Below are 13,944 nucleotides of genomic sequence, written 5' to 3'. Positions count from 1 at the left end.
CAAACGTCTAATTAATGCCGTTTCTCGTGTTGAGACATAACAGCAACAGCCCCATTCCTTGCCAGCATTTATGTAGCTGACCCTCCTCCCACTCCCGATGGGGTCTGACAGTAATGAAATGTGTAGAGCAGAGTGAAGGAAGTCGGAATGGTCCTCTCCCTGTGGGTGAGCGAACAGCAAATAAGTTGCAGAAACGTAGCTGACATTGCATGAATGCATTAGGTCATCGTATGCGATCTTCATGTATATAAATTTATATACATATACAGTCGAACCTCGTTCATACGTATCGAAAAAAAAAAAAAAAGAGTGAGAGAAAACGTACTAGCCGGGAAAATGTTCGATCTGAAGTAACTTAACAGTTTAGCAGGCTCAACTATTGTTTACATCTACATGATGCGAAGTGTCATGCGGATCGTTGCGGAGCGAGACGCATTTTGTTGTTTTCCTAGTGTGTGGTGTTTCAAGAGGGTGACGGGAAACCGAAACGGAAGAAATTGAGCTGGTGGGGGCGACGCTGGATGTCGCCGAAGCGAGACATAATGCCCGCATTGCACCTCTTGCGGCAGGGAATGGCGGCGCGTTTGGATTATCGCCAACAAAAAGCGTGCAGTATGCTACCAATCGCACTATGCACCATGCACTGTAAAACAGATAGGCGAACATGCTTATCGCAGTAGGTTTGGTGGCGATCGCTGTGAATGCGGCGTGCGACGACCGGGGCACAGATTTGCTGTACGCGGAATAAGAAACTGTGCACGGCATTGATTTCACGTGAGACAGGCAGCTATATCTGTTCTCAATTGCACGTGCCTTTTTTTTGTTCACATGGGATCTAGCGGCCGGAAAACGTGTACGATCACAGTCTGCAGCAGGGAACATAGGCGAGTTTCGGTAATCGCCTATTAAAAGCGTGTGCTACGCTTTTGACAGGACCACGCACTGTGAAACAGATGCGCGAAGATGCTTGTCGCAATAATATTGGCACTTTGTGAATGTCGCATGCGACGACCCCGGTCATTTGCTGCTACAGAAATGAGAAATTGAGTGCACACCGTCATTTTCATGCGAGACCAGCGGGCGAGTATCGCAATGAAGCCGCTGTGGCGGACAGCTATATACTGTACGTGATTGCGCGCGCCTCGCGCATTTTCTTGTTTACATGGGATCTAGTGGCTGGAAAACGTATCATACGATCGCAGTTTGGCGACATACTGAACGTTGGTTCTGACAAATCATGTTTCCAGGGAACATATGAACTGGTCAAAAATGAGTGTAACTCTATTGGGTAATTTCTTTTTTGTTCTCGATTGCGAATGTTGCCACCGGGAAAATGTGCGTAACGAGAACGTATCAACGAGGCTCCACTATATATATATGTATATATATTCTATATAGTGTTCTTAATAGCATGCTGAAGCTTGCAGGCCGATCTACGCGAAAATCAGTGTACCAGGCTGTATATAATTTGTAAATTACAACTAGGCTCGGGCGATCTCGACACCACCAGCACAGGCCGCTGATTGTGAGTGGCACACGTCTATTTTTTATGGGAGCATGAACATTCCTATTGGTCAGCGTACTGTGCTGAAAATATTTGGCTTGCACCTTATTGTGTGTACTATCGAGCTTATATGCAATGTTGCTTTAAGCAAGAGCTGTAAGTAAATTGACAGGTTGCATGGCCAGCACTGGTTTAATTATTGTGGAGCTCCCCAAGGAAACAAAAAGATTAACCTGCTAAAAAATAAGAACCAAACAGTTTTATTGGTTACATGGCTCTTAATTGTGAGTACACTTAGAATATGCTAGAAAATGAATAGCTGTTCAAGGTTACAATGCAGAATGAAAACAAATGGTGCAGATATAACAACACTACGACTGAGTGTAGAAAAGTGAATGAACACGAATGCTCCTGTGCTTATTGTTACGAAGAACGAGTGTACATCTGTTTTGACACCTTCCTAAGCCTTTTTTCTTTTACTTCTGGCCTCTAGTTTTTCAATTTATTCTTTTGCATACTGGCGCATTTTCATTGACATGTAATCATGCAGCACGTTGGCCAGGATCGTGTCCTTGCTATCTTACAAGGATAATTTATACGTATGTGGCTAAGATGACAACAGCAAAGTGGAATTTTTTGTTCCTAATTGCCCTGAATAAACAACAGCTTTGAAGATAGACGTCTTCAGTTTCATGTCCAATATTTTCCATATTATTCCATTCCTATTTTTTGCAAGTTGAAAGTTTGAGCATGAAAACCAACTGTGGATTGATGAAGCTGCCCTCACAGTCATGACATGTATTATCTTGCTATTGTGGCCTGCTTTATATTTTCCAATGCCCTTGCTTGCTCTCTAAAGAACTCAACATAATCATCAACATCATCATCATCATCATAATTATGATAACGATAATAATGCTATTAATAATAATGTATTTAATAACAAATGTTAATATACTTCAATTTCTAGTAAACAGTGAAGAATTGTTACCTTAAAATTGTTCATTCTGACCATCGGTCCTCTCGCAACGGTGTAATTTAGTCCCTAGAGCAATCTGCATCAAGAAAAATAAATTAAAATACGTAAAAAAAAAACAAGAAACAAACGTCCCACCTGCAGGTATGCTACTTGCGCAAATCTGTGATAGCAGTCTGTTTTATGCCTAGAAAACTATTCAGCACCATAATACGTCTCTATACTCCGTTCCATGCATAGCAGTCAACGCTTTTGGCGCGCAGCGAAGCAAGGAAGGAACACGCGGAGTGATAACTTTTGTTGACTGAACTTGCATAGCTTCCACAACATTGACTGCTATGTATGGAACGGAGTATAGTGTATGGCAATACGACGTGAAGTTTCTTCTCAAAGAGCCGAGACATAAAAGTACGATTTGACAGCTCGCGATGTCTGTGGCTGTGTACTTTCACTTACGGCGAATCAGAGGAATGGGCCTGAAATAGTCATGCTGCCACCTTATACAAAGCAGTGACAACTCTAGAGCAGCCGTGGAACGCTTGTAGCATTGGCAAAATGGCACTGTTTCGCCATCTCTCCTATTCTGCTACCATGACCGCAAAGTTACCCTCCTGATGAAAATGAACCTCCTTACTTTGAAAGAGGAAGACGAAGAGGAAGAACAACAATGGAGCACTTCTTCCATCTGTCTTGCTTGTGGCGTTTCTTCTCCACATGAACATATTCAATTGTGATGATTGCCAACACTCACCATGCCACATTGTTTTGGAATACTGTCTTCCTGTTAACTTCCATCTTGTTTTTATGGCTGTGTGATGTTTTATTCATAGGTCATTGCAGTGGATTGCAGGATTCTTCTCTAGATGCCCTTGCTGCTTGAAGATGCGTAGCGTGTACAGTTGAGCCGACAAGCCTGTTCAAGCGAAGCCCTTGTTCTTTTTTCTCTGCACAGGTACGCAAGTACCTTCTCTTGCTGGACAGCCGCAAGGACCACGTCAAGTACTGGCGGCCACAGTTCCTGCTGCTGGTTGCCAACCCGCGCTCCTCACTGCCACTCATCCTGTTCGCCAATGACCTCAAGAAAAGTGGCCTGTATGTGCTCGGTCACGTCAAGGTCGGCTCGCCCAAAGAGTTTGCGGCCGACCCTGTCCTGGAGGAGTACCCCTACTGGCTTGCCCTGCTTGACAAGCTCAAGGTGCAGTGTGTTGATGGGCAGCTGTGACCTGTTGGCCACACTTTTGTTTGCTTAGGCGGCTTCTACGAGTTTTGTCCCTTGAGAAAGTTTTGGCCATTTGGTCACAGCAGCTGGTCTAGACAGCTCAAGAACATATTCTGAAAGCTATATATTTTGACAGGATTGCCTGTCTGGTTCGACTAATTAGTGATGACGTAGTACAGTCGAATCTCAATAATTCGATCTCGAAGGGGCCCGAAAATTTGTTCGAGTTAACAGAAGTTCGAATTAACGAAAGCTAATTGAATGGAGGACTTACCTGCAGTGGCACATCTGCACTGATCTAACACATGAGTGGGAAGTTCAACAAGATTTATTCACGCATATTTACAGACTGTAGTCAGTTATTAGGCGTATCGGTGCTCGTACTCTGATAAGAGACGGCGGGTGCACGCGTGTATCATTAAAGGAAACATACCATGTCCCGTGACAATTGCCCCCTTCGAACTTTTGGTATGCTTTACCGCATGACAATGCCGTATTGGGGCGAAGTTGACTTTCGAGAACTAGCATTATGCCACGCGTCATGCATTCTGCGCTCCAAAGCCATTGGCGAGAATTAGAAGGGCGCAGTCGGCGCCATTGCTGACAGCGGCAGATTGTTTCAATGAGAATCACAGTACCGAACAGCAAGAAGCTTGGTAGCGAACGCTGAATTAGCTAGGCCTAGCGTTGCCGCACCGCGGCAACGGCTGCCAGCGGATCTGCGTGCGAGAGCGCCGGCTCGAGGCAGCGAAATAATCAAAGCGGCACTGGTGGTGGCTTCGATTAACGCCGTTTCCGACCTGCGGTCATGGCATAAAGTTAGGAAAATCAGATGGCGAAGGTTTTTTGCGTCCGAAATTTCAGACGTTCTTATAGACTCGTGGGGTACATGGTGGTGTCGCGAAGGCATCTGAATTGTCAGACAGGTTCGAGAAATTGAGGGTCCAGAAAATTGGTCATTGACTGTGCAGGACACCCATCACCAACAGAAGTAATTGGTGGTGCGTGCCTGCACACGCTTGTGCATAAATGTCCGCCACTGCCTTTTTCTTTTTTTCATCGCGCGCAATGTTGAAGGGTTTCTCCTAAGCTCTTCCTCTATGGCGGTGTCAGAGGAACGGTCGTCGGAGGTGCGCCGTATGATTTGGTGTGCTGGTGAGAGCATTGTGAGAGTGCAGTATGTTTGAATTAACCGTCGCAAATGCTTGCTCATTCGAATTACCAGGCGTTTTCGCTGATTGGAATACACATAACTTTGGACCACAGCGTCAGTTCAAATAAATCAAATGTTCTAATTAAGCGTTTTTGAATTAACGAGATTCAACTGTAATTGACGGCTTCAACGTACAACATACATACCGCCAGCTGTATAGATTAACGTCCTGTTCGCCGTAACAGAGAGGAGAGAAGCGGGCGATGTACCACAGCACCAATATCTTCTATTCACTGTTTACTCCCCCACCCCTAGTCCGCACTCTTTCTTGCTCCCTTTGTCTGCCCTATGCTTTAACAACAGCTGGAAAAAGACTTACTAAAAGCCTACTGAAAACCCCCTTTATTTACACTCGGTATGTTCAATAAAGCTGCTCCCAGCAGTCATCCATGGTTTAAACACTGACGAAAGGACTAAGTTGGCCCCGAAATGTCCCTGAAACGTCGACTTTCTTGGTTGGACATATTGTTAAAGGGACACTAAAGGCAAATGCTAAGTCGGCATGGACTGTTTAAGTACCATTCCCGAAACCTGAAAACGCTTGTTTAGTGCCAAGAAGAGACTTAGTTTACGAGAAAATTGTATCTGAAGGGTCCGAATACCTTTTTCGAAGTTCAAATTTGCCCGACACTTAACTGGGGGAGTGGTGACGTTGCATACACCATTATTGCCCTTTGCTGCTTTCCGTGAGCAAAACGGCGCCCGACAGATGGCGGCACCAAGCCAAGACAGAGCGGCCGATTCGCCGCTGCAGCTGCTTTTTGGTCAAGTGGCGTAGCCTGTTCGGGCATCCTGTGACATCACATGGAAGTTGAATTCTCTGCTACTTGCAGTTTGTGTTGAGTTTTGTGAGCCAGCAAAAACCAGAGCAGCACTATGCGATCAGGAAAGCATTGAAATGTGAAAGTGTGGGTGGTGCAGAGTTGAGTGAAAACGAAACCTTTCGACTGCCCGCGTTGTTGTCAATGGTAATTTCAATGAGTTCTTTTTTCTGAGCATGAAATGGAACTGGACAAGTAGAATTTTATTTCATCAAATACGAGGATGTTTTTTGCAACGAGTAGCTGAGTACCAGCGACAGAATCTAACTGAGGAGTGCTTTCGTCATCGGGCAAGGGCTTAAATGTCCTGGGGGAGTCTCTAATCATGTCTTGCATTTACGTCATGTCAATGTTGACACCTTAGAGATTCTTGAGCACTAATCTATCACTTTAGCTTGACTTTGTATTTGCCTTTAGTGCCCCTTTAACTAACCTAACTTTATAAAGGATACATCATATCTTTACTGCCGTGTGTGTGCTCATGAAGGTTTGAATGTCAGACTTGATGCAAACACTTACTCATGATTCAGGTTGGTGTACTTAAATGATGTGAGCTGCAGAGAGCAAATGCTGATGGTTTTTGGAAGAAGGTTGACTGCAGAAACATTTGCGAGAAAGTGCTGCTAAAGACAGCTTTAAATTTGCCTGCATGAGAAAAGAAAATGCTCTTATGGTGTAGCCACAGCTCCTCAAATGGGAGTTCATTTGATGATATGCTGTATGCTGTTCAATGACAGAGTCTGTTATCACTGTTGGACTGCCAATATCACTTTGTTGGTTGCTGAACCTGTCGGGGTAGCTGAACATCAGCAGAGGCTCGTACTCAGAGTGTGGTGCTGCAGGATTGAGTTTGGCAAGCTCACTGCTGTATATTTGAGAATGGTGACAGTTCTTTAGTCGTCATGCCCATACTCACCCTCAAGTCAGTGTGTGTTGTTTGCTTAAAGCAGTAAGAGGTTATATAAGAGCAAAAAACACAACACGTTGCATGCACGCACATGTAAAGAAACGAGACACCCGTTACCAATTGACACTCGATACTAAAGATTCTGCAGTTTGTTCTGTGCGTGTGTAGAGAGCTGAATCCTTTCTTGGAGGAAGAAGCGTCGAACGCCTTTCGTGGCTCACTACTTCTGAGTAGAATTCAGGCAACCACCATAAGCTAATGTTCAGTGGTTGGCTTTCACCTTTGGCTTTGAATTCTACTGGATTTTTTTTTTAGAAAGCTGGAATTTGTGATATCACTCCTTGCATTGTCTAACCAGGTTAAGGCATTTGTGGAGGTGACCATGGCACAGTCCGTGCAAGAGGGGCTGCACCACCTGGTGCGCGTATCTGGCCTGGGAGCCATGAAACCCAACACCATCCTGTTTGGCTTTTTCGACGACAGCCACCCGACGGACTTCTTTGACCAGAACAGCTCATTCAAGGACTTGCGAACTGCCAAGGTTGGTGTACGCCAGCAAAGATTCAAGGATGAGCATTGTCATACGGACTGTGACGAACAGACGGGCAGACAGGTGATGGTGAATCAAATGAATTGAAGCTTTTTATTGGTTGGAACTTCTGCCTTCTGAAGAAGCACTCCAACTTAGTGACAGCCTTAGTGGCAGCACATGATTGCAGCTGTACATAAGGCATTTCATGATTGATGTGCCTTACAGTCGGGCCCTTTTTATTGATTATTCTACAGGGTGATTTATTGAAGTGTTGTGGAATTTTTAAAGATTGCTTGTACCAGATGGGATAATTCTTGTCCATGAGCTGGATTATTCGAAGAGGTGAACATTACTATCACGAGAAGTCAAAACACATATTCAACTAATTAACAATATCTTACTAATTAACTTCTTAATTAATCACTTTACAGCACATATTGCAATTTATGAATTGTAGTCAGTGAGTTTGCAGTATGTATCCACTTGAAATGAATTTTTGGGATGAAAGCAGTTTTAAGATATTGTTTCCCAAACTGTATGAAGAAATGCATGGGTGTTCCAGTTACTTTTGTGCTTCAATGCATAAAGGAGAGTTTTTTTAAAAGTAAGCCCCGCCGCGGTGGCTTAGTGGCTATGGTGTTGCACTGCTAAGCATGAGGTCACGGTATTAAATCTCGGTTACAGCGGCCACATTTCATTGGGGGTGAAATGCAAAAACATCAATGTCCCATGCGTTGGGGGCAGGCTAAAGATCCCCTAGTCGTAAAACTTAATCTGGAGTCCCCCACTATGGCGTGCCACATAATAAATTTGTGGTTCTGGCATGTAAAATGCCAGAATTCATCAAGAAGTAAGGGGAACAGTGCATTATTACAACGAGTTCGATGAAGCATACTCCGAAACTGGTGTCATTCTGGAAGTCCATTACATGTGGGTACGCATAGTAAACTCACTGGCTACAATTCATAAATAGCACTCATTTATTCTTTTCGGCTTCCTTCTATTGTGAGCGGAATGCAAAAATGTTGATATAGATGTGTGTTAAAGAACTCCAGGTGGTCAATCCTCTCACTATAACATACTTCATAGTTCCATTCCACATAGCTTGGGGATGTAAAATTATAGAATAAGTAAGGCATGTTAAGATATAAAAGCTCTGTTCTCGTTACAAATCCTGAATTCATTACTACAGAAGCCTAATCTTTCAATTTAGCTCGACCTAATATTTTCCTTTAGTATCCCTTTAAGCTTAAGAACACAACCTGAGTGTTGATAAGCTGAGATGGGAACAGTCATTCAGGGTAAAGTGCAAAATACTGGGCAGAAATTGCGACCTTGCTTAACAATTTCACCCAACTGGGCCCAGTCGGTGTCATCACAGCTCTGTCCACTTCATCCTTGTCCTTACTTGGCAGGTGCGTGAGGAGGAGTTCCTGGGCCTGCGGGACGCATCAAGCCAGCAGCGGCCGCTGGGTCCAGCCGAGTATGTGGCCATGGTGTACGACTGCATGTTCTGGATGCAGAAGAATGTGTGCCTGGCACGCCACTTTCAGCATCTGGACAAAGCATCAGTTGTGCGGTCTCGCACACGCCTCTACATTGACGTGTGGCCCCTGAACTTCCTGAACCCGGGAGACAGCCCCGGCGTCATCGACAACTGCTGGCTCTTCACCATGCAGCTGGCATGCATACTGCACATGGTGCCGGGCTGGAAGCATGCCACCACGCTGCGCATCTTCATGTGCATCGGGCCCTGCGGCGCAGGAGGCGACGGCGGCGAGGAGGTGTGTTCATGGCCCATGCTTTCACTCCCATCACTAAGCTGTCAACAGTGCAGAGCACAGGGGACTTGGCTGTGTTCCAAAGGGATGGCTCCTAATGAGAATATAACTTTGGCAGGTTGTGATGTCATCATTTCTCATTGTACCTCATCACAGTAGCCCGTTGGCTGGGATGTTACACTGCGAAGCTTGAGGCCACGGGCTCGATCCTGGCCCCGATGGTCACATTTCAATAAGGGCAAAATTGAAAAAATGCTTGTACAGGTCAGAATCAATCCGAAGTCCTCTTGCTAGGCATGCCTCATAATCAGATTGTGGTATTGGTGCATAAAACTCCAGAATTAAAATTAAAAGAAAAAAAAAATGAATCAGATTCCTTTTGTTCATCTTGTGAGGTACTAGATAGCAGACTGATAAGAAATAGAAAGCCTGTGGTTCTCTACTCTTGTGTCCTGTCTGCAGGCCTCACCTCTTTTTTGCATAATGATCTCTTACCTAACTAGCTCAGCTTTCTGTCGTTTTAAGCAACATAGCAGGCTTCAGGGTGAAGCATGCATTGTGCTTTAAGGAGTGATGCACACTAATGTTAGCCATGTGCAAACAAGGCTATTGCGTGAGTGGGGTGTTTGACCTTCATTATCCTGATGGCTCCAAAGTTGTTAAATGGTTGCGTCTTTCTGTCTTTCTGGCGGAGGCTTTTCTCGCTGACCAGTGATGTAGTGCAGACAAGGCCTTCACATCATGGTAAACATGCTCAGGCAGGTCAATTGCTGGATCTGCCTGCAGTAGTACCATTCATTCATTCATTCATTCATTCATTCATTCATTCATTCATTCACTTGCTTGCTTGCTCTATCTGTTATTTGGTGGGATCGGTTTAATATTTCATCTATCTTATTGGGAGTAAGCGAAGTAACAGACAATCCCTGCTGCAAAGCTGATGTACTATGTGATGCCTGTGGTTAAACATATGTTCCCCATCTCTTGTCTTTGCTCTGAAAGGCGCAAGCTAAAGTTCCCAGGGCTAATCTTTTACCCATAGATATAGTTCATCGGTCTTATTGGGAGTAAGCGAAGTAACAGAAAATGCCAGCTCCAAAGCTGATGTACTATGTGATACCTGTGGTTGAACAGATGTTTCCCGTCTTTTGTCTTCGCTGTGAGAGGTACTGGCTAAAACTCCGAGGGCTAATCTTGTACACATAGACAAACACCTAAGAAAGTGGGAGGGAGAATGGTTGCCACGGTAGCTTAACTGGTAAAGCAACACACATGGAATGCTAAAGATGCGAGTTTGATCCCCACCTGCGGCAAGTTCTCTTTTCATCCACTTTCACGTCCATTTTCATTATTTAATTTGTACAGTTCCCTTAAGACATCACAGTTAACTTCCTCTATGCTTACTCGTGCACCATTGTTTCTTAATCTGTATGGTTGTGAGTAATAAAAAATTGGGCTTGTGGATCCACTTATACTTCTCGCCTATAGGCAGTGTAGTACACAAATGTTGTTTCTTTGAAGCAGGTACCGATGGAATAGCCAGCATTGCGCATAACTACCACCTATAGATACCACTGCCACATTCCTATTCTTTCTTGGAAGCAGGTTGCTCGCCACCGGCGCCACTGGGAGAGCATGCTGCAGCTGCTGCGCATCGAGGCGACCATCAGTGTGGTGCTGTGGGACCACGTGGCGGGCCTGCTCGAGGGTCCGCGGGAGGACTACTTGCACGCCGTCAACGCCATGATCAAGCAGCACAGTCAGACGACGGCCGTGCTCTTCCTGTACCTGCCGCCACCCCCGCCCCCCTCGGACGATGGCGACGCCCAGCGCCTCGCCTATCTGAACCAGCTGGACCTCCTCACTTCAGGACTGCCGCCAACGTTGCTTGTGCATGGTATTTCACCTGTCACTTCCACTACCCTCTGAACAATTGGTGGCAAGTGAAGGGCACGTGAGAGACAAGTGCCAGTGGCCATGGTAGCCCTGGGAACTAAGAGCAGAGACATGTCATTCATTATCTGCGTGGCTGTCACAGTTCAACTTTGGGAACCTTTGTGCAGCGAGACTGCTTCATTCATTGTGTGCATGCATGTTCAAACGCTGTCAAGTACTGTTCAGGTGTGACAGAGAAAGCCTGTTATTGTGAAGCTCGAAGGAAGGTGAGAACACTGGATGCCCCTTTATTTTTGTGTGCCAGTTATGGGTATGTGAAGACTTTCAGCAAGTTAAGAGTGGGCCATTTCTTTTGTTTAAACGCTGTCCATTTATGCTTTGCATGTGCTGTTGTGAAATGTTTTTTTTTTTGAGGTAGTGTGAAGCTGATGAACCAATCTCACTCTTTGAAGAAACTTGCTTTGCTTGCATCTATTCAACGAGCAGCTCCCGCTAAGGAGACTTCACGTTTGCTGCACCAGGCTCAAGAGTTTTGTGAGTAGTTTCGTAAGGCTAGCTGTGCGTTTGCGTCCATACGTGTTTTGGAACCAAGAAAGGCACACGTCTGAGGCTCCATTGATGACTCATATACGCCGCCTTCTGGAAATTTTAGCAAAGCATAGGTGCAAATACTTCTGGCTTTCATTGCATGCGCAGCATCACTTTTGACATAGGGCAGTTTACAGTGATAGCATACCCAAATGCTTCCATGAGAAAAGCTGCAATAATTTGGTGTGTGTTGATGTGTACGTGTGTGTGCATTGTAAATAATCAGGTAACCTGTAAAGGACCTCAGTAGCCAGGAGATAATGCTTGATGTAGTGTTTTTAGGCCAGCTTTAATTTCATTGTTGTCCATAAGGCACATCTTTAGTCCCTCAAGTGATCTGGCATGGAAGCGTGTGATATACCTTCAAGGCTTTCTTGAGAATCTGGAGATAATTGTGTTTTTAGCTTTTTTTTTTGTCTTGTTTACACAGGGGTGACCAGACAAGCTTGTGCAAGATTGTTGAAGTTATATTTTCTAGCCAACGCCGTTAGTTTCAACTTTATGTGGTGGCGAATTGAACTGAGATTAATCTGCACATGGCTCGCCTTCCTTAATGTGCTTTCGCTTTCGCTGTAGCAAGAAGGGCGCTGGATTTGTGAATCGGTTGTGTAGAGACATTTTCCTCTGAGTTTCCAGCGCCATGGCTTTACTAGTCTTCGTTTAAGTCCCAGCAGCCTGTTTTATTGTTCTTTGTGGTGTTGTGAGATATTTATGTATGCGTGGCTTAAACAACATGTACACCTTCAGGTCACCATTGTGACAGGCTCGCTTCCTTTTTGTTCTTGCCTCTATACAGCTTCTTTTGTTGGTAACATTTAACTAATAGCTGAAGATGTCTACATTTACTTGCACCATACTGGGGACTAACCAAACCACGCTCATGTGCCCGGCAAGCTCTTTTCTATTTGTGTGTACGCATGCACCTTTGCAGTGACTTATGGCAAAATGGAGCTGAGTCTTGTACATGTCCCTTTAATGCATGGGAAGAGCTTTGAGGCATGCTCATTTAGCATTTGGTGCATCTAAGTGGCACACACTGTATCTTTTTTTTTTTTTTAGCTGTATGCCGACATCTTCACTGTCGTGATTGAGCAAGCTGTACCTGTGCGCAGTGATCAACGAATGAAACGTGATAAATGCAAGCGATGCACATCGGGTTGGTGTGATGATGTAGATAAAAAATAAGCATGCGCAGTCTCCTCCTTCCTGTACTAAAGACGTATTTTTTCTAGCGCATTGTCGCACGTCACACACATTCTAAGTACAGCGAATGCGCATTATTGCATTTCATTTGTTGAGGACTGTGCATTACCTAGCAATACTTTGGGGGTGGAGGCAGGAGGCTAGGTAAAGCATGGTTGCGTGCAGGTGGTACATCGTTGGTGCACTTTCATTTCCCTAACTTAGTGGTGCTCTCTTTAACCTAGTGCCTTCTTCATGTCTGTCGACTATATACTCTGGAGCCATCTCCTTGCAGATATGGCAGCACAGCTTTTGTGCATTGTGCTGTGATGTGATTTTTGGGAGACATATCATGGATTGAGTGCATTTCCTTTTTGCATCTAAAACACCGAGTCACTCACATCCTGTGCTGCAACAGTAGTACTATTGGTGATGGAAAAACTTTCCTTCTTGGGCTTTCAGTCCTGGCGAGATGTGGTCGTGGATCTTGGCTGTGATTCCTTTCCCATTGCCCTTTCTAAATGATTTTACTTGTTTTAATTCGTTGCACTTATTTTCTTCTTTGAAATGGTCGTCTGCGCTTCACTGCTTTAAATAAGTGTGTGAGAGGTTGTATATTTTTACTAATTACTAGGCTATCTGCACTTTGATGAAATGTGGTTTCGTATTTTTTTTACTATTTCTTTAGTTGTAATAACAAATTAACTTCCATATTTTACGTGCGTGTGCGCATTATGTTAGATTTACAAGAAACTAAATTGTTGCCAGTTGCAAACTTTGTTGCACTAGAGGTTGTGCCTTGAAGTTTTGTTCCGAAAGGTTTGTCTTCATGATCTGAGAAAAAGAAAAACAGAAAATGTGAAAAAGGGAAAAAGGCTGTAGTACCCTTGGTGGCTGTATAACTTGTCTATATACCATATTTAAATATATTATTTTCTAGTTTTCAATGTTGTGTAGTAAAGAAATTTTTCTGACCTAGTGATGTGTTTTATTTTTCATTGGAGTCAAGCTTTGACTGTGGGTTTGAATGAAAAAGAAGTTATCATAGCATTAGTACAAAACATTAGTACATAACAAGCAAGAAGAAGAAAGTGTGTGATTCTTCGCGCGTTTTTAGTATCTGAAATTTTCAAACTAGTATTCTTTTTCTTTGTTTTGCAAGGCTGACTACTGTATCACACTTTACATTGATTCATTTGTTTTGTATTTCCATTTATCATTTTTTGTTTTCATAACACCACCCAGTTCTTATCCAGCATTATATGTAATTGACAGATATTGAAGCACACCCGCCTACATACAAAACGGAACAGAAAGCAGACAGG

The 13,944-nt window shown here is 44.1% G+C and overlaps 1 protein-coding gene across 4 annotated transcripts in view; it reads left to right on the top strand.

Annotated features, from left to right (window-relative positions):
- The window catches only part of LOC126547637 (solute carrier family 12 member 9), a 39,602-nt gene extending 26,005 nt beyond the window's left edge, over window positions 1-13,597 (top strand). The window contains exons 11-14 of one of the 4 annotated variants that reach the window (XM_050195548.3): window positions 3,433-3,675; window positions 6,999-7,253; window positions 8,588-8,956; window positions 10,556-13,597. In XM_050195548.3, coding sequence (XP_050051505.1) covers window positions 3,433-3,675; window positions 6,999-7,253; window positions 8,588-8,956; window positions 10,556-10,882 — 1,194 coding nt within the window. In that variant the 3' untranslated portion in view covers window positions 10,883-13,597. The remainder of the gene's footprint in view (window positions 1-3,432; window positions 3,676-6,998; window positions 7,254-8,587; window positions 8,957-10,555) is intronic. The other 3 variants (XM_050195567.3, XM_050195558.3, XM_050195578.3) reach the window with 3 other exon arrangements.
- Window positions 13,598-13,944: the final 347 nt, after the last annotated feature.

This window comes from Dermacentor andersoni, chromosome 3, assembly GCF_023375885.2.
Source record: "Dermacentor andersoni chromosome 3, qqDerAnde1_hic_scaffold, whole genome shotgun sequence".
In the NCBI taxonomy this organism is placed as follows: domain Eukaryota; kingdom Metazoa; phylum Arthropoda; class Arachnida; order Ixodida; family Ixodidae; genus Dermacentor; species Dermacentor andersoni.
Note: the sequence above shows the minus strand (reverse complement) of the source record. Positions and strands in the feature narration are given on the sequence as shown.